Source organism: Equus przewalskii, chromosome 23, assembly GCF_037783145.1.
Source record: "Equus przewalskii isolate Varuska chromosome 23, EquPr2, whole genome shotgun sequence".
NCBI lineage: Eukaryota > Metazoa > Chordata > Mammalia > Perissodactyla > Equidae > Equus > Equus przewalskii.
This window is the reverse complement of record NC_091853.1, coordinates 12460325-12482232: the sequence shown is the minus strand read 5'-3', so window position 1 is coordinate 12482232 and position 21908 is coordinate 12460325. Positions and strand designations below refer to the sequence as shown.

The window sequence follows — 21908 nt, the reverse complement described above, 5'->3', positions numbered from 1 at the left end:
CAGGCTGAGATTTATCAAGCAACTGCACTAAGCACGCTAATACTTTGCTGGGTTAATAGACTTGTCACCAGTAAAAGAAAAGTAAGAGAGGTCATGTAGAAACTCTTCATCTTGAAAAGGTAATACTGAGAACTGTCTAATGACCCCTTTTCCAATACATGTCTTGGCATTTATTTTCAAGGGATGGTAAGTCAGGAAATAAAAGTTACTATAAACAAGTGCCTTCTACTAGATTCAGAGCCTGCTTACCTGTGCATCAATTATTTTTTGCTTTGCATCAATAACTGCTTGCATCTCAGCATGATCCTTTTTCAATTCTTCTTCCACAGCCATTAGCCTAGAATGCGGTAGGAAGGAGATATCAACATCTTCAAAGAGAGGGCTAGCTAATGTAGAGGACAAGCAACCCAAAACTCATCACAGTTCAATATTTTCCCTCCTTCCTAATAAAAGATCTGCAACTGTGCTTTCTTTCCTCTCTTCTACCTTGGTAGAAGACATCCAAGGTTGATTTTTCCACCTGCAACTGGATCCCGTGCATTTTCATATCCTCTGGAACAGTGGTCCCATAATCACTTCTTCCCTCTCCTCTATCAGATCCCTCCCTCAGCACAATTTACTTCATCTTAAAATATCAAACCAACCAACAAAAAACAAATAAGCCTCTCTTAATTTCAAGTTACCTTGTAACAGGGGTCCTTTCTCTTCCCCTGTACAGCGAAGTTTCCTCAAAGAGTACCCTATACTTAGCAGGTCTACTTTCTTTCTCATCCACCATTCACATCTTAACCTCCTGAAGTTTAACTCCATGAACCTGCTCTCAGTAAGACTGCTAATTACCTCTGTACCGCTAAAACAACAACCCTTTTCTGTCTTCAGTTTACTTGACCTGTCCACAGCATTTGACAATATTGAAGCACAGTGGTTATGAGCATGGACTCTGGAGCTCTGGCTTCAAATCCTGGTTGTACCACTAAGTGACCTTGGGCAAGTGACTTAATGAATTTGTTGCCTGTTTCTTTATTTGTAAAATGAGAATAATAATAATAATGCCTACCTTAGAGGTTGACATTAAACAAATTATTATTAACAGATTTAACAAATTATTACTTGTAATGTGCTTAGAAAAGTGCCTGGCCCATACTAAGTGCCATGTAAGTGTTTGGTAAAACTGACCCCTCCCTTAGTCTCCCTTGACATCCTTGGCACTCTCTTGGTGCTCTGGCCCTAAAGATATCCAAAGAAACTCCCTTCCATGTCTCTGGACTCGTGAAAATCTAAGTTAGTATCAGACATTGAACACTTAGCTTTTTAAAATCCAGTTCTCCTCTAAGACCTCTCAAGGGAGCCACTAAGTTTTTATTTTTTTTCTAATTGTTATGATTAAAGAAAAACAGACTACCTCTATCTTCAGAGGAAGTGCACTAAGGTCTCACATTTAGAAAATTTTAAAAGATACAGTCAGTCATCACACTTGTACTAAGTGCCACAAAGTATACGCAGAGTTGAAAATAGCTTTTGTCACCATTGCTTTAGGATTCTTTGGATTATCTTCCCACCTCTTTGAATCCTCAACTAGCCCACATCCACCACCACCAGGTGATCCTCTAACCTGCTGATGATGCTCTTCATCTGGCTGTCTTTCTCTTCCTGCTGCCTGCGTAGGCGCTCCTCGCTGTCCTCCAGCCGGGCCTTGTATTCCAGCAGCAGCTTCTGCATCTGCTGTTCCTGCACCAGCAACCGGCGTTCATACTCCTCCAGCCGACGGCTGGACACTCTCAGGCGCTCCTTCAGTTTAGTAATTTCCTGTTCATACTAGAGCAGAGAAGAGGCACCAAAGACAATGAGAGAAAAACTGGAGTTATGCTCGTTTTAGAAATTAGTGATTTACTTTTTATGAAAGAAACCCTAGGCATTGTAGCTGGATGCTATTTGAGCTGCCATTCCATGTGAGGCTAATGTTCCTTAAAACTATTACCAGGCATAAATAAATGGTAACGGAGCTCTGCTCTCCTGCTACAATTACATTTTTAATCTTAACTTGGCATTCCAAATCTATATATTTATGTATCTCTCTTCATATTAAACTACCAGTTGCTGCAAGCCACATTCCATCTGTGATGGTATCAAATGGGAGCAGACAAAAAAAGATGAAGCATTTAGAGACCTGACAAATCACTTAATATAAACCAGTTGTTTGCAAGAGAAAAGATTTCTGTATCATCACCTGTATTGTAGGATCTCTGACATACCTTGGTCTATCAGGGTGCTATTCCTTCACTCTACTAGAATCAGCCCTTTAGAGAACAAGCAACATTTCTATTATGTGAAGCTATGAAATCAATAAATAGAATTTTATGGCAGAGTAGGCTATTGCCACTTTCTCTTCAACTATGAAAGCGTAAAATATTCAGATCACAAGCACTAAGCAAAAGGCCTACATGTTCCCCAGGGCTCATTAACACTACCTCTTGGCCCATTTTCATCACGTGGTTCATCTGCCCAATTTGATGCTGCTTGCTGGAACACATATGCCTGTTTTCTCACAAAAGCTTTACGTAATTCAGTTGGCAACATGGTCCTTTCTTGTACTGAAGTTGCTGTGGTTGGGGTTTAGGTATACTGGAATGTCAAGTTTCTAGGTGAGGTGAGAAGCATAAGCTTTCTTGTAGATGTTCCACTTAAATTCATTACTCATTAATGATAAATCTGTATGGTACTTTGTAAAACACAACTATTTTCACAATTATCCCATTTAATTCACAGACAACTAGCTTCATCATGGTCCAGCACCATAGTACTAAACTGTGCCTGTTAATCCAGAAGGTCAAAGATGACAAGTTTTATGACATTTGAAGAGGCAGACTGTATCAATAAGCATAGTTTAGGATCATGGTGGTAAGTAAGCAGAAGCTAGATGCCTGGTTGTTAACTAAATGAGATAATGTCATACATGATGCCAAGGTTCTTGTTTGATAATCCTTTTTTTCCATGTCAACTTTTCTTAAAAAATAAAATAAAAATAAAGCCAAAACAATAGATAATTTCCTTTTAAATATCATATATAAAGCTAGAAGTTCTTTATTCAGAAAAGACAAAAACAAAAGAAAGACAAAATCATTACCAAGATACAGAAAGGAAGTCTAGTCCAAGGGTAATTTTGGCCTTGGTTCAAGACTAATAACTGTTTCTAGAAACACCAAATATTCACCTAAAATGGCTAGAAATGAATAGCAGAGTATTTTCCAAATTAAGGCAACCTACATAAAACAAATAAAAATTAGAGCTACCCCCTCCCCCCGGCCCCACCACCTCCCAGCTTGATGGACATTTTCTGCATATTTTCATTTAAGGACACTATTGAATTATTATACACAGACATGCATAGGATGGTTAACATAAGAGGTGGAGCTGAAGTTGGGGAGGGGAGAGATCATGTTCTTGGCCAGAAAAAACCTTGTGGTGGCCTATCACTGTGGGGTCGGCTGTAAGTCAGTAAAGACAGACGAGGTTCTACCTTCTCAGCATGCTTGGCTTCATCTTGATTCTGCTCAGTTTCTTCCACATCTTCTTCATATTGCCCATTGTTCAGCACCCAGGCTGCTGTCCTCTCCACTGGGGACATTGTGGCAGAGTCCACAGGTGACTGAACCTGCATCAGAAATATTTATTAGAATTTCCCAAAACAGCTCATACACAGTTATGTTTCACAAAGAGAGCTATTCTTGGAAGACATAATTGTGATTCCTGTTTTCTAATAAATGCTCTCATTTCTAAGTAATATTTTATTAATGCTGGGGCTGGGAGTGAGAAAAGAGAATATCCACTTATGTAAGAATAAACTATTCTGAACAGAAATGCCTATGTATCACATTCAAGAACCGGCCTTTTCTCCCACCAAAGAAAACCAAGGCCTTAAAATTGTTAATTAGTCTAGTGGTCCAAATTACCTAATGAAATTCTGGTGATGATAGAATGGGAGAAAGAAAGCACAACATGACGGCTGATTGCTCAGGTGAGGAAACATCTGTTTAATCTAGAGATGTTCAGGAACCAAGGAACTGATGAATGCTAAACAAACTCACAGGGTGTCCCTTTATATATTAGAATGCCAAATTCTTAATTTTTACATTAACCGTTTAGAGAAAAGAGGAAAAACAAGTGAGACTGGTCATTTTTACAGAGCACTGACTTCATGATGGGTTAAGACCACTCAGAAGTCCGTATTTTAGACTGGAAAGTTTCTTGAGGAATGCAGAATCAAAACAATGGATATTGAATTAGTCTAAGGGATATTTCTACTGATTTAGGATAGCTAGATAAATTGCCCTTTTCCAATATAGATATACAGAGTGATAAGAATTCTGGCCTTGAGTAGCAACTCTGCCATTTATTGTTTTTTTTTTTTTTTTGAGGAAGATTAGCCCTGAGCTAACATGTGCTGCCAATCCTTTTTTTTTTTTCTTTTGCTGAGGAAGACTGGCCCTGAGCTAACATCCATGCACATCTTCCTCTATTTTATGTGGGATGCCTGCCACAGCATGGCTTGACAAGTGGTGCGTAGGTCTGCACCTGGGATCTGAACCGGCAAACCCTGAGCTGTGGAAGCAGAAAGTGTGAACTTAACCACTGCACCACCGGGCTGGCCCTCTGCCACTTAAATTCTCACTTAATCTCTTAAATACTCTTTCTAATCTATTGATACCACCACCATCACCACCTATCCTGACCATCTCATAGGGAGTTGCAAGGACTGAGTAAGATAATGTATGCGAAAGTTCTTTGGAAACTACAGAGTACTAGAGAGCTTACATGCTATTACTATACTTATGTTTAGAAAACTGGCGCTGGATATTACAACTTATATTAGGCTATGGAACATTAGTGTTTTCTCCACAAACAATGCTGGAAATATACAACAAATTCTTCTCTGGCCTGCCTGAGAGAGAGAGAGTGAGAGAGAGAGCATGAGCAAGCAAGTGCAAAACATTGTATGTGAGTTAGCCTTTCTATAATTAAAATGAATTTCTATTTTGAGGACCAAAACCCCATAATCTCATAATTGAAGGGAATTTTCTCTGTATACCTTAAGAATTCTCTGTATCATTCTGGAATAGAACCCAGTTAAACCCTAAATAGACAGACATTTTAAAAGAAGGGGTATTGTGATGATTTTGAGACTTAGAAAGACTAGATGAAAAAACTGGTTGCAGAGACCAAAAGGTTATCAAAGATGGGTTGGGAGAGACTTTAAAAACCACACATACAAAAGTAACATGAGAGTATTTCTTAAAGTTTTGCAGAACCACCTTATTTGGTTGATTTACAAACAGATTATAGATATGTATCAATAAAAAATGGCTTCATGCCTGAGGCACACACAAACAATTATGAATGACTTCTAGAAATTCCTTCTTTAAAGCCATTTTCTCTCTGTGTCAAGAAACATGTAAACACGTCTTCAATATCAGTACCCTCAGTTCTTAAGTCTACCTCCATCTCCACTATGGTATGTAAGTGTGTTTCTTATTCTTCATTCATTTGTGTATCACTTTCATTATTTTCATCATTACCACACTATCATTAACATATTATTTATCTCTTTCAAACAACCTTTTTCAGTTAGTTAAGTCCATATGCTAAGCAATAATATCAGTAGAATCATGAATTGACGTTATATATATTATATATTTACAAACATATTTTTATATTAAGTTATATATATTTTTCTGTGTTAAAATAATTACATGATTAATTAAACACCTTGAATACCTAAATAATTTTGAGTATCACACTTTGGGAATGCTGGTCTATAGGATATAGTATCATCTATAAAAAGGAAGATGATAATTATCCACATCAAAAGTTATTATGAGAAACAAATGAGATAGCATGTAAAAGCACTTTGTAAACTGCTACACACACACACACACACACACACACACACACACTCTCACTCTCTCTCATTCTTTCCCTATTGGATTTTAAAAGCAGAGCACAATAACTTGCTTTAGTACTGGTAGAGAAAAATAGTTTAACAAGGGGTTTAGGTTTTTGCTTGAGATATGTACACCTGAAAGCAAAACAATGTGGTTCTGAGTCTTAAAAAATTAATAGAAAGCCAATATTTAAAGGAGACAAATGCCTTTTTAATTTTATAATCTTATCACTCTAGCACACAGGGCACAGGAAAGTGCTTTTCTGTGAAACCAGGATTTTCTATTCAATAGTGGTTTGAGATAAAGGAGCTACTAAAACTAATAACAACTTTACTGTTTGGAATTTATTACTTCAAGGCAGCTAATTGAATAGCTTTCTGCTTTATATAGTTAACAAGATGTTGCTTGAATGAACTTTCCTTCCCTTGATTTGCTCTGGGTAACTATCTATCAGGTGCCTATAAACGCACTGCAAACTCATGGTATTCCGAAGAACACACTAAGGAGAGATTGCAGCCCCTAAAAGTATATTAACAACAACTCCTCAGGGGAATCTCAGCTTTAACTGTTAACTGAGAGGCTGGAGAAACAAGAGTTTGCTTATTCCACTGGTGATGGTGGTAACTACCATACCTTTAGGACTAACAATGTCCAGTGAATTCTGAGAGATTGTACAATGGGAATTGGGCATTCAGGTCTATTCCTATTTTATTGGTTGAATCTAATTTTCAACCACTTCCTACTATATCCTAGCACTTTGTATAGCATAAGGTAGGTGGTCAACAATTGTTGGAAAAAATAAATCAGACCAATATTAACTATTCCTTATGTACATGATAAAACATTTACATAATTATAAAGAGATGGAAAAGTAATATTAAGCAAATCAAAAATAGTTACTGTGTTAGACTGGAAGAAAATAGAGGTGATTTTTGTTTTGAAATTATTTTTTGTTTTAATAATTATGTTCTTCATATGAAAAAATATATACTGTCTTTTACATTTTTTCCATTGGCCTTATGTGTGCTGGTCTTACTTCCCAGTTAGACTGTCAATCCTTGAGGCATGGCACCAGATCATACAGTTTTTTTGAACAGAAGTGACTACGTAATGCACAATAGATGCTCAATAAAATATCATTCCTTTATTAATACTCTGGATTCTCTTTAGAATTCATTTCTAAAAATGTATAGTTTATATAAAAGTATAGTTTATTACTAAGAGAAGGATACTCTGTTTTTCCTCTAATTGGAAGATATCAAAGACTTTTCCTCAATTTTTGTTCCATATCCCTTATAAGCTGGATAGACAGCAACATTTATTATCTCTAGTTTATAGTCAAAGAAATTGAGAAAAGAGGTTTGCAGGTGGTTCAGATTCCATTTTGCTTAGCTATAATAGCCTTAGGAAGAGCATTTATATCCAGTGACTTTCAACAGTGGATCATTAAAGAACATGAAGGATGAAAAAGATAAAAAGAAAAGGAACAGGCATTCCTATTAGGAATCTCCCTTTTGACTTAAAGCTATATAGGGTTTCTCTGGGAAAAATAATAATGCCTTAAGGCAAAAGCTACTGAGACAGCAGTTTCACTGATCCTACAATTTGTCATAGCTTGGCTATGCCGAGGACAATTTGAGAACAGGCCAGTTCCCTGTTCCTTGCTAGTGTTTACTAGATATGAGACTTGTTGGTTTCAGCTTCTCCACAGCCTGAAATAGTCACGTTCCCATAAATGAATAACACTTCTGTTATCAACACCAAAGAAAGGACTGACTAAATTAATAAGTAAACTCACAGTTCTTGAACAGGTTGGTTAGGACAGGATTCAACAAATGCAAACGTGAAAACTGTAGCATATTCCGATAGGCTTGTCAAATCCCTATTTTAAAGGCCTCTTCAAATCTGAATTTCTAAGGTTAGGTGATATGCTACATCTGAACTCATATACTGTAAATAAAGTCTATTTACATGCAGAGTACATGATACACGAAAAACAAAATGGAGAGGAAAGTGAGAAAAAAGAAATGTAAATAGAGGATGAAAAAGATCAAAAATTAAAAGATAGTTTCCTAAAAAAATTCCTTCTCTGTACATTGTTTCACTAGGATTTTATTTCCTTTCTACTCAGTAGACAAAGACTGAAGGTAGTTACACTGCCAACAATGGCTGCTCTTTTGTGCTAAGATACAAATGGAATTTGCACGGGACAAAGCCACTGATAATTATAGACGCCTACAGAACAATTCTCATGAAGAAATCCTCTAGTTTTTGGGAGAGAAGAATTCCCCAACACAATTTGCAATTAAAATATGTAAAAGAATTTGCCAAAAAAAATGTGCTGATTATACAGAACTTCAGAGGCTTCAGGGGGTGAGATGAGAAAAGCAAGCAAGAAATGGAAAGATAAGGAATAAAAAAAAAATAACATAAGTTCAAAAGAATAAACCATCTGTGAAGAAAAAGCCAGTATAGAAAAACCAGAAACTTGAGCAATCAAATTATAGTGATTTATACTTTAACGGATATTGACAGTGGCAGTACCAGCAAAGGCATAAACAAAGACTAATATTTAAAGCTGTTCTAGGACACCTCACTGTGGCTGTGCCCTACTTGATGCCAATGTAATACAGACATTCCTCAACTCATTAATGGCTGTGGCACAAAAAATCTGTAAAGTGGTTGTTTGCAGACTGTACGCATTTCCTGTCTCCCTCAGCCAGCCAGCCTTCTATTCACCCACAGAAACAGGTACTGAGTGCTTATGTGATAGGTGTTATATTTTCCTACAGCACAAATACTACAAATGACAATTGGTTCCAGAGGATCACACAAAAGGTTATTTAATTTGTAATATTTATAAACAGTTAGTCTGAGTCATGAGCCCCGGGAATTGATGACTACACCATACAGGAGGAATGGGTGAAGCATTCCTCTTCTCTGTCCAGGGCTGGGTGGGCCTAAGCCAACCTTCGAAAAGCAGGTGAAGGACCCTTTCCCCTGTCCTGTCCCTCTCTGCCAATCTCATATTCTTCTCTACTCCCTATCTGATCCTCAGGGCCCTCATGCTGCACTAAGCCCCCAAGAGATGTTTGCCTCCACACAGTATTCCACCTCTAAAATTGCTTATCTTTCTTTTCTCCTCTCAGTAAACACTTTAATTCTCTGAAAGTAGCTGATCTCAACTAGAAGCTAGGATAAAAGCAGTGTGTGGAAACTAATTCACAATAGGGCACGAATGACTGATAGCCTCCTAATATACAAATTAAATGTGTGTGTGTGTGTGTGTGTGTGTGTGTGTGTGTGTGTATAAAGGCATTTAATAAGCGTTTTCACTTAAAGAAAAGGGGAAAAGATTATATTATATTTAATCTTTTTTCTTTTTCTTTAAGTGAAAACGCTTATTAAATCCAATGAATTCATAAAATTTTGGGAAATATAACAAAATAAAAATGAAAGATTTAAGACAAGAAAAATTTTATTTCTCAGGAAAAGAATGGCTAACTAGGAGGCTTTGCCCAGGAAGATGGCTACCAGAATCAGCTTAAGTTGCTCATGCTTTTCATCCCTTCCTCTTCTTCTGTATCCAAGGATTCTGTAAATGTTCTAATTTTCTTAAAACAATAACTATCAAAGTAGGGGCAATGGCTCTGGTCATAGCAGAGTGAAGGCAGAAGCAGCAAATCAGTAAATGTCTACCTATAAAAATGCAAATATATTAAAGAGAATCATTAAGGTTTTATTGCAGTCTGCTCTGACCAGTGATTTTGCTGACAAAAGGATTGGTCATAGAACTCTTTTAATCACAAAGCTCCCTAGAACTTACAAAGTAAGATTAGGTTTCAAAAGAAAAATTTCAACAAATACAAAGCTTTTTAGGAGAAAAATATTTTTCAGATGAAAGGTTTTATGTATATTTACACACAAACACATACATATACCTATATATGCTTCCTAAAATTATGAGTTTGTTTCAAAGAGCAAAATATGTATTGCTGCCTCAAAATGTAATACATAGGGAAGAAATAATTAAATGCTTGGGAAACCTTTTTATTTCTTAAGAAAAAAGTTTGGAAATCTTATATTAAGATCAGGTGTGACACTAGCTGGGCTTGTCCATGTAAAGAGAAATATAAGGGATTTGTAAATGTCTAGAATACTTGTCAACCCCCAGTGTTTCTATCTTTTTCTCTCTCTCTCCTCTACCTTGCTTCTATAGGTGTTCAGCTGTTTATTTTTCTAGCCATTTCCAGGAAAAGGCACATGGGGCTTGATATTTCCAGAGGGAGCTGGGGGATGGAGCAGAGAGCAGTTACATTAAACTGTTGGCTCAGAATGCAAAACCTAATTCTGGAAGCTTAAGAAAAAAAAATTAAGGAGGATTAATGTCTAGATTCCCCAAATATCTTCTAGTTGATTTGGCCTACAGATTTTGTAGTTTAAGTCTAATTATTCATTCAGTATCCTAGATCTGTTCTCAGCGCAAACTGAGGGACTACCTCTGTGGCCTGAAGAGAAGGAAAGGCCCCCTGTGCGGTTTTTAGAGTCTCCTAAGGGTAACGAGTCAAGCTACATTCTGCTACCTCACCTAGCCAGAAGCCTCGCAAACTTTTCATTTCCTCCTTCCATGTAAAGGTTGTAGAAAATATTTCTAACTGGAAACCTTGCTAGCAATTAGATTTCTCAATGATTTTACGTATAAAGAACTGAGGAAACCATTGGACCAAGTAAAAGTGAGATCCCTCCAGCACAGGCCCCTACCTGCTGTGTCTGTTGTCTCTGGATTGCTCTCACTTTGGGAACAGGGCTTTCTCTGGAGGAAGAGGACTGCTGCCGGGACCGGCTCCCATTCTGCACAGGTTCGGCCACCAGAGCTGCAGATGCCACCGACATGCTCCCCGTGCTACGTAAGGAAGCACTGTGTGGCAGGGATGGTGGGGCTTTGGCTCGGGCACCTAACCCAGGCTGGTCCATTTTTCGAATTTGGGCCTGCCCAGTACTGTTTTGCCGTGGCAGAACAAGAGGTATGTGTCTGTCGGGCACAGTGTGCCGCCTGGAGAAGTCCTCACTCTGAGTGCTACGTTTGGTGAAATCCTCCATGCTGCTATTGCTGGGTCCACTGAGCTTGAAGTCTTCACTGTTACTTTGGCTTCTGGAACTGGCAGTGCTTAGGTTCTCCAAACTGGAATCCACAGAGGCCTTTGGCATTGCGGGAATTGGGTTATTGAGGTGATAGACCGGGTTCTGGAATGACAAGGGCTGGAGGGTGCCTGGCTGGTTCAAGGCTGGATGCAGGGGCCTTCTCACTTGGGGTGCACTCTGGGGAGTGCTCTGGGTTTCCCGCAGTTGTTTGATGCTGGCCACCTGGGTTATGGAGAGCTGGCTTCCGGTCAAGCGCATAGGCACATCAAGCATGACAGATGCATGCTCCACTTGAGCAGCGTGAGTGTCCTGAAGGTCCATGAGGGAGATGCTCCGACCATTAGGAAGGCTACCTTCCTTTTCGTCCTTTTCAGAATAAGACATGCTCTGAGAGGAGGCTTGTTGAACCAGCAACAATGTTTTCCCTCTGAAATAGCTATCCGTGTTGTCCTGGCTTGGAGATTTTAGTTTATGCAAATCACTGTGGAAAAGGAAAGAATCTTTATTTATTCTTGAGGCTAATTCAACATAATCAAGATTCCTTAACTAAGGGATATGAACTCTTCCGAAGGCTCTCAGGCCCAAGGTGGGTACTTACATTGGTTTCTAAACTCAGATTTCATCATTACAATTCTTAGAATAAAATCCAACATTTTTAGTTTTTCTCCAAAGGTGAAGAATAACCTTGTGTATACCACTCTATCACTGTATTTGATTTTTACTAGAATTCCAATCATTTCCTAGCTAGGTTTTAAACCCTCTCAAGGTATTCCAATTCATATTTAATTGGTTCTGTCTAAACTTTGGAAAAGCTCTGAGTGAACAAACAAAGAGTCCTTGCTAAAGGCACAAGTCTTGCCAGTACAGAAAACAAAGTCTAAGCATCAACATTGTATCTACCGTCCAGCTGACATGGCCAGCTATAAAATGGTTTTAACTAAGGTTCTCCAGAGTTTTGAGGGCTAAAATATACGAAAATTTCATAGAGCTCTTAGTCTTCTATCAAGCAGGACGTAGTATTTTTATGTGTCTCTTGAATATAACTCTACAACATCATTCTAGAAAATAAGTATCCTAGATCTTGTGTATTATTATGACAAACAATTGGATTTATCTCAGGTCAGATGATTCTTTCCAACTGCTCCTCACTTTCAAGTTGTAAATTCAACAAACAAGTTAAATAGGTTTTTGCCAAATCTCTAAACATTATCTCTCTCTGAGATAAGTAGTTCAAATTCTCTTTTTCATACCTGTCAGTGGGGTCTTCAAATATTTTCTGCAGCCCAGAGGAGAGGCTTCCACTGACATTTGGACTGGAGTTATGCTCAGTGAAGCGTCTTAGTTGCTGTTGTATTGGTGTAGGATTAGTCAGAGACTTGGTAATATCAGCAAGAACACGAGGGAGAGGTCCCAATTTTGCCACGGTCGCCTGTAGGAAGGAATTTTCACCCTAATTGGACAATAAGCATTGTGATATCCACCACAGATTGTTTTTGGGACAATGGTGCCCATTGATGGAGGGGTGGAGGTTGGAGGGAAGGGTAGGTGTTTGCATATGGGAGTGGCAGGTTCATAATGCATTGTTATGGAGCAGCGGAACCATGGCGTCGAGATGAATGGAGGAGGCGAAACAAGGTGCAGCAGACATTGAGGAAAGAAAGGAAATAGAAATTAGGATTATGCAAATAAAAATTAAAAGACATGCTCAAAACAACCAAACTATTGCCATTCCAACTAAAATAGGCATGCAAAGCAAACTAAATCTTTGGGAAGCTAGTAGCTCAAGGTGGGGGAGGGTTGGGGAAGAACCAAACACCTTCTAACCAAAAAGGACTTCAAGACCAGAGGATTGTCTAGTGTGATGAAACTTCCAAAGAAAAGGGATCATGTGAGGAAAGAAACGCATGCCAACATACAAAAGAGTTGCATTCAGGGGTGCAGAGCACTGCAGGGCACACAGTTGATACTGCCATTCACTATCCCATTTAATCTTGGGAACCCTGACCTATTGCCAACTGAGTTTGCATCAGCAAGACAATTGTTTTAAAACAGCAAAATCAGGTAAACTCTCCGTGAGATATGTCTAGATGTAACCCTGGTTCCCAAGACCAAACAGAGATTAAAAAGGAGAAAGTATGTTTACACAGCAAAGCCTGTTAAAAAGACCTTGCCCCTGAATAAACCAGGCTGATTATACAAGATAACTGTATCTGCATCCCACTGATGCAGTTATTCAAACAGAATAACTTTTTAGTACTTCGTTTATCTATCTCAATCATTTTTTCCTTTGGGGAATTCTTATTCTCATGGGAATCCTCAACTGTTAGCCAGTTTTACATGGCTGCCTCTGGGTCTTTGTCTTCTCAACCATCAATAGACTCTTCTACCCTGCTCAAATGGGTACAAATGCCATCTGAAAATGTCTTTACTTGCTAAACTCTCTTGAGCCATTTCTATTCAAGAAATTTATCGTCAGCATAGCTGCAACTTAAAATCTAGCTAGCGTTTCTAAAAGTGAAGAAAGGGCCCTCAAGAATAAGGAACAGTTTATTATTTAACAAATGTTTTAAGCACCAATGGACACCCTATCATTTACATTTCTTCAGGAAATTGGTCTTTGTTAATAGGTTTTACTCCTCTCCCCAATTTTATTGGTGTAACATTTTTAAGGATAATAGGAGAATGGAGGAAAACAAATTCTTATCACAGAAAAATAACTTTGTTTTTTGAAGTTATTCTAACATACCACCACACATATTTACAAAGTACCTGTAGCAAACAAAAACATCAATGAATAATTATCGTGATAAACCTAGCCAAAGTCTATCCAACTATTTTCTATTACACAATATTCCTCTTTGCAAAATTCCAGAAGGAAGAAAATGATTGGCATGGGGATACATTTAGTTAGTAATATGATATATAATAAAATTCTTAGCTTATAGTCAGAAAATGATTAAAAATGATAATTGTTTTCTGTATTCTTAATTCACATGTGAAGAAAGAAAACATCAGGATTGTCAGATCCATGTAACTCTGTAGTACTAATAGTTATATTAAACCCTCTGACTTACATGATAAAAATAAATCTCATGGGTAAAATTACTTAAACACAATAGTCTCAATATTTTTCTAAGTCCACACTTTTGTTAGAAATTATTATATGAGGTTTCATCTCATTCTACTATACATGAATAAGGCTACATACACCAATATGTGATATTAGATTCTAGGTTAAGTGTATGTGTGTGTGTGTATATATTTGTATATATACACACATACATACACAAATATATACAAATATATTTATTTATAGAAATATATATTCCATTTATTCACATAATTACCCAAAAATATATTTTAATAATTTCATGGCTTTCTAGAATTTCCTGGTTTGCAGGGCATATATTTCACTCAGAAATGATAACCATCCACTTCCAGGCTTTTAGGGTAAAAGGTTGCCTTCAACTAGCAGAAAGCTACCACTCTGTAGACACTCCAGAATTCAGGTACATCAGGGTTCTCTACCTCCCATCTCCCATTACCCTTCCAGCCTACTTTACCTTATCAAGTTGGGAAACTACTTCCCACAGTAAGGAATGCAAAACTGAAAGTTCTCGGCCTAGATCAATGTAACCATCAAAGCCTGGGGTATTTGAGATGGTGTCTGGATTAGAGATCTCCAAAAGAAAGCGTTTCATTCCACCCCATTCATGTTCTAAAAAATCATTCATGAATGCCATGTACTCCTCTTTGTTACCAAATCTGAAGCAGAGGGAGAGAAAATGAGAAAGAACATATTCAGGAAAAGAGATGTGATCATTTTGAGTTGAGTTTACACAGAGCCACAAAATTTTTTTTATTTTGGAGAGGTAAGTGACTAATTTGTTTATTATCTATAAATGATAAATGCTAAAGTATACTTTCTTAATTTTACTTTAATACTTAAAAATTTTGAATAGCTTTCTATTCTCTCTAAGGTAAAGGAAAACCCTCTTTTCTGGTATTTAAAGCTCTCTTTAAAGCCTTCATTTCCCTACCAAACCCTCCTAAGTGTAAACCTTCAACATCACTAGCTTCTTCAAAGTCTCCCAAATATATTACACTCTTTTTCCTCTCCAAGCCTTTGCTCATACTATTTATTCCCACTAGAGAATTTCTCTCTTCTTTGCTTATCTAGTTTCTACCTATCTTCTGGGCCTAGCTTAAGTCCACAAAATTTGTTCCAAAATAAACAAGAAATAATTTTTACCAGAATTAGCTCAAATATGGGTAAATGTGTATATTTCTGCATTGGCACACACAGGGCGCACAAAGTTAAAGTAGCGTACTTCTAAAAAGCCACTATTTATAAAACTAGAAAACAATCTGCTTCATTGAAGTTCTAATTTTTTCCTTCTATATACTGCTTATAGAAACTTGTCTTTAAACTTCAATATTGAATAAATCTGTGACCAGTTTTGCCAGTGTGAATTCCTTCTCGCTGAATTCTTACAATTGTTTTCCATAAATTATAAAAACTATAAATACTTAAGAAAAATTTGAAAACAATGAAAAGTGGAAAGAAACAGTATGGATGCACCCACTCTATCACCCAAACGTATCTGCTGTTTACATTTGAGTGTATTTCCCAACTGCTTTCTCCTAACTTCCTCTAGAAATATTTTAAAGCTCCAGAAAAGTTGAAAGAATATACAATGAACGCCACATACCATTCACCTATATTAACCAACTCTTCACATATTGCCAAGTTTGCTTTCACTCTCTCTATAGACACATATATGTTTTTTTCTTGGCTGACCATTTTAAACTAAGTTGCAGGCATAATCTTTAAATACATTAGCACCTATTTCTTCGGAATATGGAATATCTCTCACATAAACCAATGCCATTTTCACACTAATACTTTTAAAACCTTATTCATAAATCATTTTATATATATATAGTTCATATTTAAATTTCACCAATTGTCCCCAAAATGATTTTTATAGATTTTTTTTTCCAATTCAGATCCAATTAAAATTCAAGCATTGCATTTAGTCTCTTCTAATCTAGAACAATCCCCTCCGTCTTTTCCATTTTTTATGACATTGACTTTTTTGAAGAAGCCAGGCCAATTGCCTTAGACAATATAACCATAGAATTTGTCTGATTGTTCTTTCCACCTTTTTTATACTTAGGTTTTTGTGTTTTCATGTTGCTGGAATAACAACACATGCATCATTTGGTATCCTGTCTGTTTTTTTGGCTAAAGTTTTTAATAGCCTTTTCATTTAATATATCTTTATCATTTTCCATATTATTGTTTCTTTGTAAACACTATTTACAGTGATGGCAAACATTCCATTGAATGTATATACCATAGGTTACTTAATTATTCCTTTATGAAGTGAATGTTTAAGTCTTTTCCATTTTTTTTGCTATTTTTAATAATACCACATGAAAATCTTGTAACATGAGTAATGAGGCTCTCCACTCCCATCTAAATTTTAGGTCTCATGTATTTTTTAAATAATGTTTTTTTAAAGTGGTTATGGTAGCGACACCTACTTGGCAAAGTTAGCCAGGTTCTGAATGACTTTGGCAATTAGAGTCAGAGTCCGAGACGTGCGGTCATCAGGATACTCCTGCATAAGGTTGAAAAGACTGGGAGACATAATGGCCGGGCACAGAAAACGGAGAAACAATGAGGCACTGATGAGCCGCTCGCTGATGTCTTGCTTGCCACGGTTCAGGCACTGCTGCTTCCATGATGCAAACACTTCTTTCAACTCACGAGGGAAAACGCTGGGGAAGGAAGAGAGATCCAAATCTCTAAATATAAGAGTGCCATAAGCAATCCCACTCTGACCCAACACACTCTGCTCTACAGCCCGGCTATGAGGGCCTAGTGGAGAGGGCTCTGATCGTGGCTGAGAGGTGGAGGAAAACTCACAGAAACCCGAATGGAGATTGGAAACCCAAAGCCACAAAACTCAGGGATTAGTATAAATTTAGTTTTGTGAAGTGGGAAAAGGGCATGAGGCTCCTCATCATAATCTCTCTAAAGACTGTTCATCAAAAGTCTTCCAAATCTCACCAGTTGCTGGGGTTGAAGCAATGATAAAAAAATCATTACTGAATCTGTTTAGCATTAGTAAATATTTTAGAAAGTCATTAAAATACTTTTGGTATTAGAGGATGTGGTGTTAATATTCTGAGGAAACATCACATTTATGTAGATAGTCAGTTCAGAGGCACTTCTGCTTATAAAGGAGATTTAGATTTTAGACAGGACTGTATTACGAAAACTTTCACTTTTCCCCTAAGCCCTACCTTTGCTTGGGAAATAGTTAACACTGTGTTGACTTTTATATGGAAAAATTTAAGTTCCATAAGCAGGAGATGAAGCACTGATACCAGCTCACCAGTAAGAGTTGATGATCTTGCAGAAAGCCAGCTCACAGCACATTTTCAGGTTGCTCTGATGGTCTATCAGTTCACTAGATGAACATTTGCTGGGATCCACCTCACAGTTCTCATCTGACTCATACAAAGCTTTGATGAACTCCCCTATTTGAAGAAAGAAGATGTCAGAGAGTCTAACTATAAATAGTGTCTTCCTGAGTAGAATAAAAGGATTTAGAATCTCTGTCCTAAATTGTATAATGAGGAATTCTTTTTGAGACCTGACATGGAGGGCACAAAAGATTGTTCACGAAGGGCTACTGCTTTGGAAACCAAGAGTTACCACTTCCCATGTATCATATTTATTTTCCTTACCCTGGAAGTGGAAAAACAGTAATCACTAACATTATAGTCATGGTATTGATAAAAATAATAATGATACTCCTTAAACAATGATATAACTTTAAGTCTTTTATGTGAAACCACCAATATATTTAATTTTGTTATAAGGACCCTCTACCAGGGTAAATACCGTTGTTACTATTTTAGAAGAAAAAAATAAGCCAAGCTTGATTGAATAGCTCACCTAAGGCTTTAAGTACTAATGCTGGTGCCAAACATAGATTCGAGTAAGGGTCTCCAGGCTCACCTCTTGTAATCGGGATAGTCATTCAGCCTAGCACAAAATTGTAGCAGAATATCTCTTTGTATAATCTGTAATGTTTTTCCAAATAAATTTAGCTTAGACATCCTGTTCACATATCCTATCCTCTATAGAGATATGTCCAATATTCCCTGAAAGAACCAATTCTTACCTCACCTGTTAAACCTCCACTATACACTATACCTTGTATATGCTCTACTCCTCCATGTTTCACACTACTTTGTGCTTATTTGTCCACACATCTATCTCATCTCTAGCATGAATACTCTTGGAGGTCAGGGACCAGGTTTTATTCATGTTCAAATCTCCAGCCTATCAAATAGCTCCCAAAGCATTGCAGGTGTTTAATAAATATTTATCAGAGATGATAGTATGCATTCTTGGGTTTTTATAGGTCTTTATAAAAGAGGAGTAAGATCTTTCAGAGATTCTTTCAAATCTGCTTATATTACTTGTGGTCCAGGCTTGTTATAACAGATTTCATGAAAGAGAACAATAATTTCTGCAAAATTAAGTAGTAGCAGCAATATAAAGAGCATTTTCTATTAAAATGGTTAATACTGAGGTAAATGAAGGATTTAAAAAATAGTTATCATAGAGGATGGGAAGCAATTATTTCGAAGCAAAATGCTTGAAGAACAGGAAACTAAGTGGTACACAGAGAAAGTAAAGGCTTTGGAGCCAGACATCTAGGATCAAACCCTGGACCTGTCACTTAACTGACTGTGAGGTTTTGAAAAGTCACTTAACTAGTCTGAGTTTCAGCTGCCTTATTTGTAAAATGACATTAATAACTGCCACCCTATAGAGTGTGGTGAGAATCAGAAATATTGCACTAAACGAAAAGTGTCTGATATGGTGCCCAGCACTTAGTAGGGGCTCCATACAATAAGTATCATTATGTACAAACTGCGCAATTTTAAAATAACTTTTCATCAAGTGAAATGACCAAAATTAGTAAAAGACTTTTAAAAATGTTTACCAATTTTCCTAAGATTTGTATTCAACATGTTCTCCATGTCTCCTTATGCTATGTGCTTCCACACAATTTACCGCATTTAAAAAGTATCTAAATTTAAAACTAAGTCATCAAAGTCAAATCCTGCATGTAAAAACTGGCCCGTCTCTAAATTTATATCATAAATATCCCGTTTAGTGAGTTCCTTAAGGTTATACCTATTCTAGGGAAACAATACTACTAATAACAAATAACTCATGAATTTTAAGAATATTTTTCTTTTATTCTTCAAGAAAAGAGACAAACAAATAACTCATGGGTCCACAACTAAATTGTTTTATAAAGGTTTTTTTAATCTGATTATGATATATTTAACATCCTCCAAAATTGAGAAAAATATTTTCACTTTTAAAACTATAATCTACATCTGATGACGTAGAAGGTACCACATTGAAAGGTGAACCTTTTATAGATTTGTACCTAGAAGCTCCTTACGTGATCAAAAGTTATTGAGACAGATTCAATAATTCATTTATGTTTGCTCTCTTGCCTTTAAAAAAAATCAGAGCCAAAGGGGGTGGGTACTCACTATGTTGTTTAAATGTGAGTTTGTGCCTACGATGTTCTATGGTATGTTTTCTGTGTAAATCATTCACTCATTACTATCTAGCATCCAAATGCATGTGTAGAAGAAAGTAAATAGGTAAGGATATATTATTGCCAAAACTAAATTTGCCTCTGCCCCAAGGATGGAAATCAGGCCTTTTTAGGGACTTCTTTTTTATATCTCACAGACGGTATTTCCTGTATCTCACAGGACATCAACATGCAATCTGATTTCAATCAGAAAGGTAAAAGGGGTTAAGAGATGGAAGGTTTAATTTAAGTCTAACTGAGGCAGAATGTGTTCAGTGAAGAGTAATGCTTTTAATCAAGATAAATGAGGACCGGCTAAAAAGCAGGTAGATATTGTATAATATGACTGGCAACTTTTAACTGAATTTTCTCTGAGAATTCTTCAGGCAGTCTGGAAATAGCATCTATTTTTTTTGCCCAAAATGCACAAAATATAACAAAACTTTATTCAGTGTGCTCAACTGTACTTACTAATTTAATTTTTTTGTTTACTGAGCCTTTACTGTGAAGGCCATTTTATTTAATACTTATGAAATCTTCCTCAATTGTATTATTAGAGGCTTCTGCCATAGCAAGTACAGTATCGTACAATGAAAATAATTGAATCTTTCTCAGGTAACTGAAAATTCTGCAGTTCTTCAGGGTTACTATTTGAAAAATCACTTACTACTATATTGAATCATATAAAATAAGTGTGAATTTACACTGGCTCCAAGATGCATTCTGTAAGTTGTTTTCAAAATAGGATTTCTGTCATAAAAGTAAAATGTAGGAGAAAAAACAGCCATTGAGAATCTAAAATGTTAAGGCTAATTAGAAATATGGGAAGAAGACAGGAGAATCTCTATCCTGAAGAAACTTACCAATTAATTTTGTTTATGCTCTTGGAAGCAGCAGTCATTTTCACCACTGTGGCTCTTGTTCTTGGGTTACAAATACGATAATAGAGATCTTTGTGGGGTTACATGAATTTCTTCCTATGCTCATTGAATTAATTTTCATGTCTTGTTGAGCCAATTAGCTAATTATTAACTGTCCTATCAAAGGACTTATACCTACTTTTTACTTTGGAAATTATTTGGAAATCCTGTTTAGCACACTGAATTAGATAGAATATGAGTATTTGATTTTTAAGAAGTAGGTGGTCAATATATACTTACCCCTATGTCTACAGAATGGAGAATACTGTTTGAAACGCTTAATCATTCCTTTTATAAGGTAATATGAATCATTAAAGCAAACCATGAGATATAATGTATGATATGACTGTACTAAGCTCTTTATCTAAGTGAGACTATGAACCTCTCTGTACCTTTCCTAACGTCAATGAAAATCCATTTTCGCTATTCTCATAAATTCTCATTAGATCTTAAACTAAAGCACATGACTTAGCGAAAAGAAAAGAATATGAAGATAGGAAGGAGGAAGAGAAAAAAAATCTACTTCTCCAGATTAGGAACTAATTGCCACTACAGTGTATCTGCTTTACATAAACACAGTGGTCCTATTTCTTGAGCAGTCATTCACTTTTTGCCCTGTACAACCTAGCTCCTATCCTCCTGACAACAGTCCCCACCATCACTAGTGACCTTTCAGTTGCCAAATGGAATAGCCTGTTTTTCTTATTTTCACCTCTCTCAATCTCTGACTCAATTGATACTTTCTTCTCTCTTGGTCTCTAGGACTCAGTTATTTTCCCAGTTTTCTTTCTTTCTCTTTTTTTTTTGGGGAAGAAGATTCGCCCAGAGCTAACATCTGTGCCAATCTTCCTCCATTTTGTATGTGGGATGCCTACACAGCACGGCTGATGAGTGGAGTAGGTCTACACCTGGGATTTGAACCTATGAACCTGGGCCGCCGAAGCAGAGCACGCAGAACTTTAACCACTCAGCCACGGGGCCAGCCCCCTTTCTTTCTTTTTTCATGCAGGTGTGTATTTTCTCTCTCTCTGATCACCTCTTCTTCCTTCTACACTATAAACCCAGATGCTCTGTAAGATCTGTCTTTGGCTCTGTTCTCTTCCTCCTCTGGTAATTCTGTAGCTTCATTTATCTCCCTTCCAAGAGCCAGCCAGACAGATGTCTTGGGATTTCCTATCAGAACTTCAAATTGAATACATGTCAAGTAGAAATATCATTTCCCATCTTTCAAGCCTACTACTTCTATGTTCTCTATTTCTAAG

The 21908-nt window shown here is 36.9% G+C and overlaps 1 protein-coding gene across 18 annotated transcripts in view; it reads right to left on the bottom strand.

Moving 5' to 3' along the window:
- RASAL2 (RAS protein activator like 2) overlaps positions 1 to 21908 on the bottom strand; it is a 366259-nt gene that overhangs the window by 10876 nt on the left and 333475 nt on the right. For 11 of the 18 annotated variants that reach the window (XM_070591621.1, XM_070591624.1, XM_070591622.1 and 8 more), the window contains 8 exons: positions 17489 to 17633; positions 16632 to 16868; positions 14645 to 14846; positions 12332 to 12531; positions 10701 to 11562; positions 3518 to 3652; positions 1613 to 1815; positions 250 to 337 (listed from right to left, as the gene is read on the bottom strand). In XM_070591621.1, coding sequence (XP_070447722.1) covers positions 250 to 337; positions 1613 to 1815; positions 3518 to 3652; positions 10701 to 11562; positions 12332 to 12531; positions 14645 to 14846; positions 16632 to 16868; positions 17489 to 17633 — 2072 coding nt within the window. The remainder of the gene's footprint in view (positions 1 to 249; positions 338 to 1612; positions 1816 to 3517; positions 3653 to 10700; positions 11563 to 12331; positions 12532 to 14644; positions 14847 to 16631; positions 16869 to 17488; positions 17634 to 21908) is intronic. The other 7 variants (XM_070591623.1, XM_070591616.1, XM_070591620.1 and 4 more) reach the window with 1 other exon arrangement.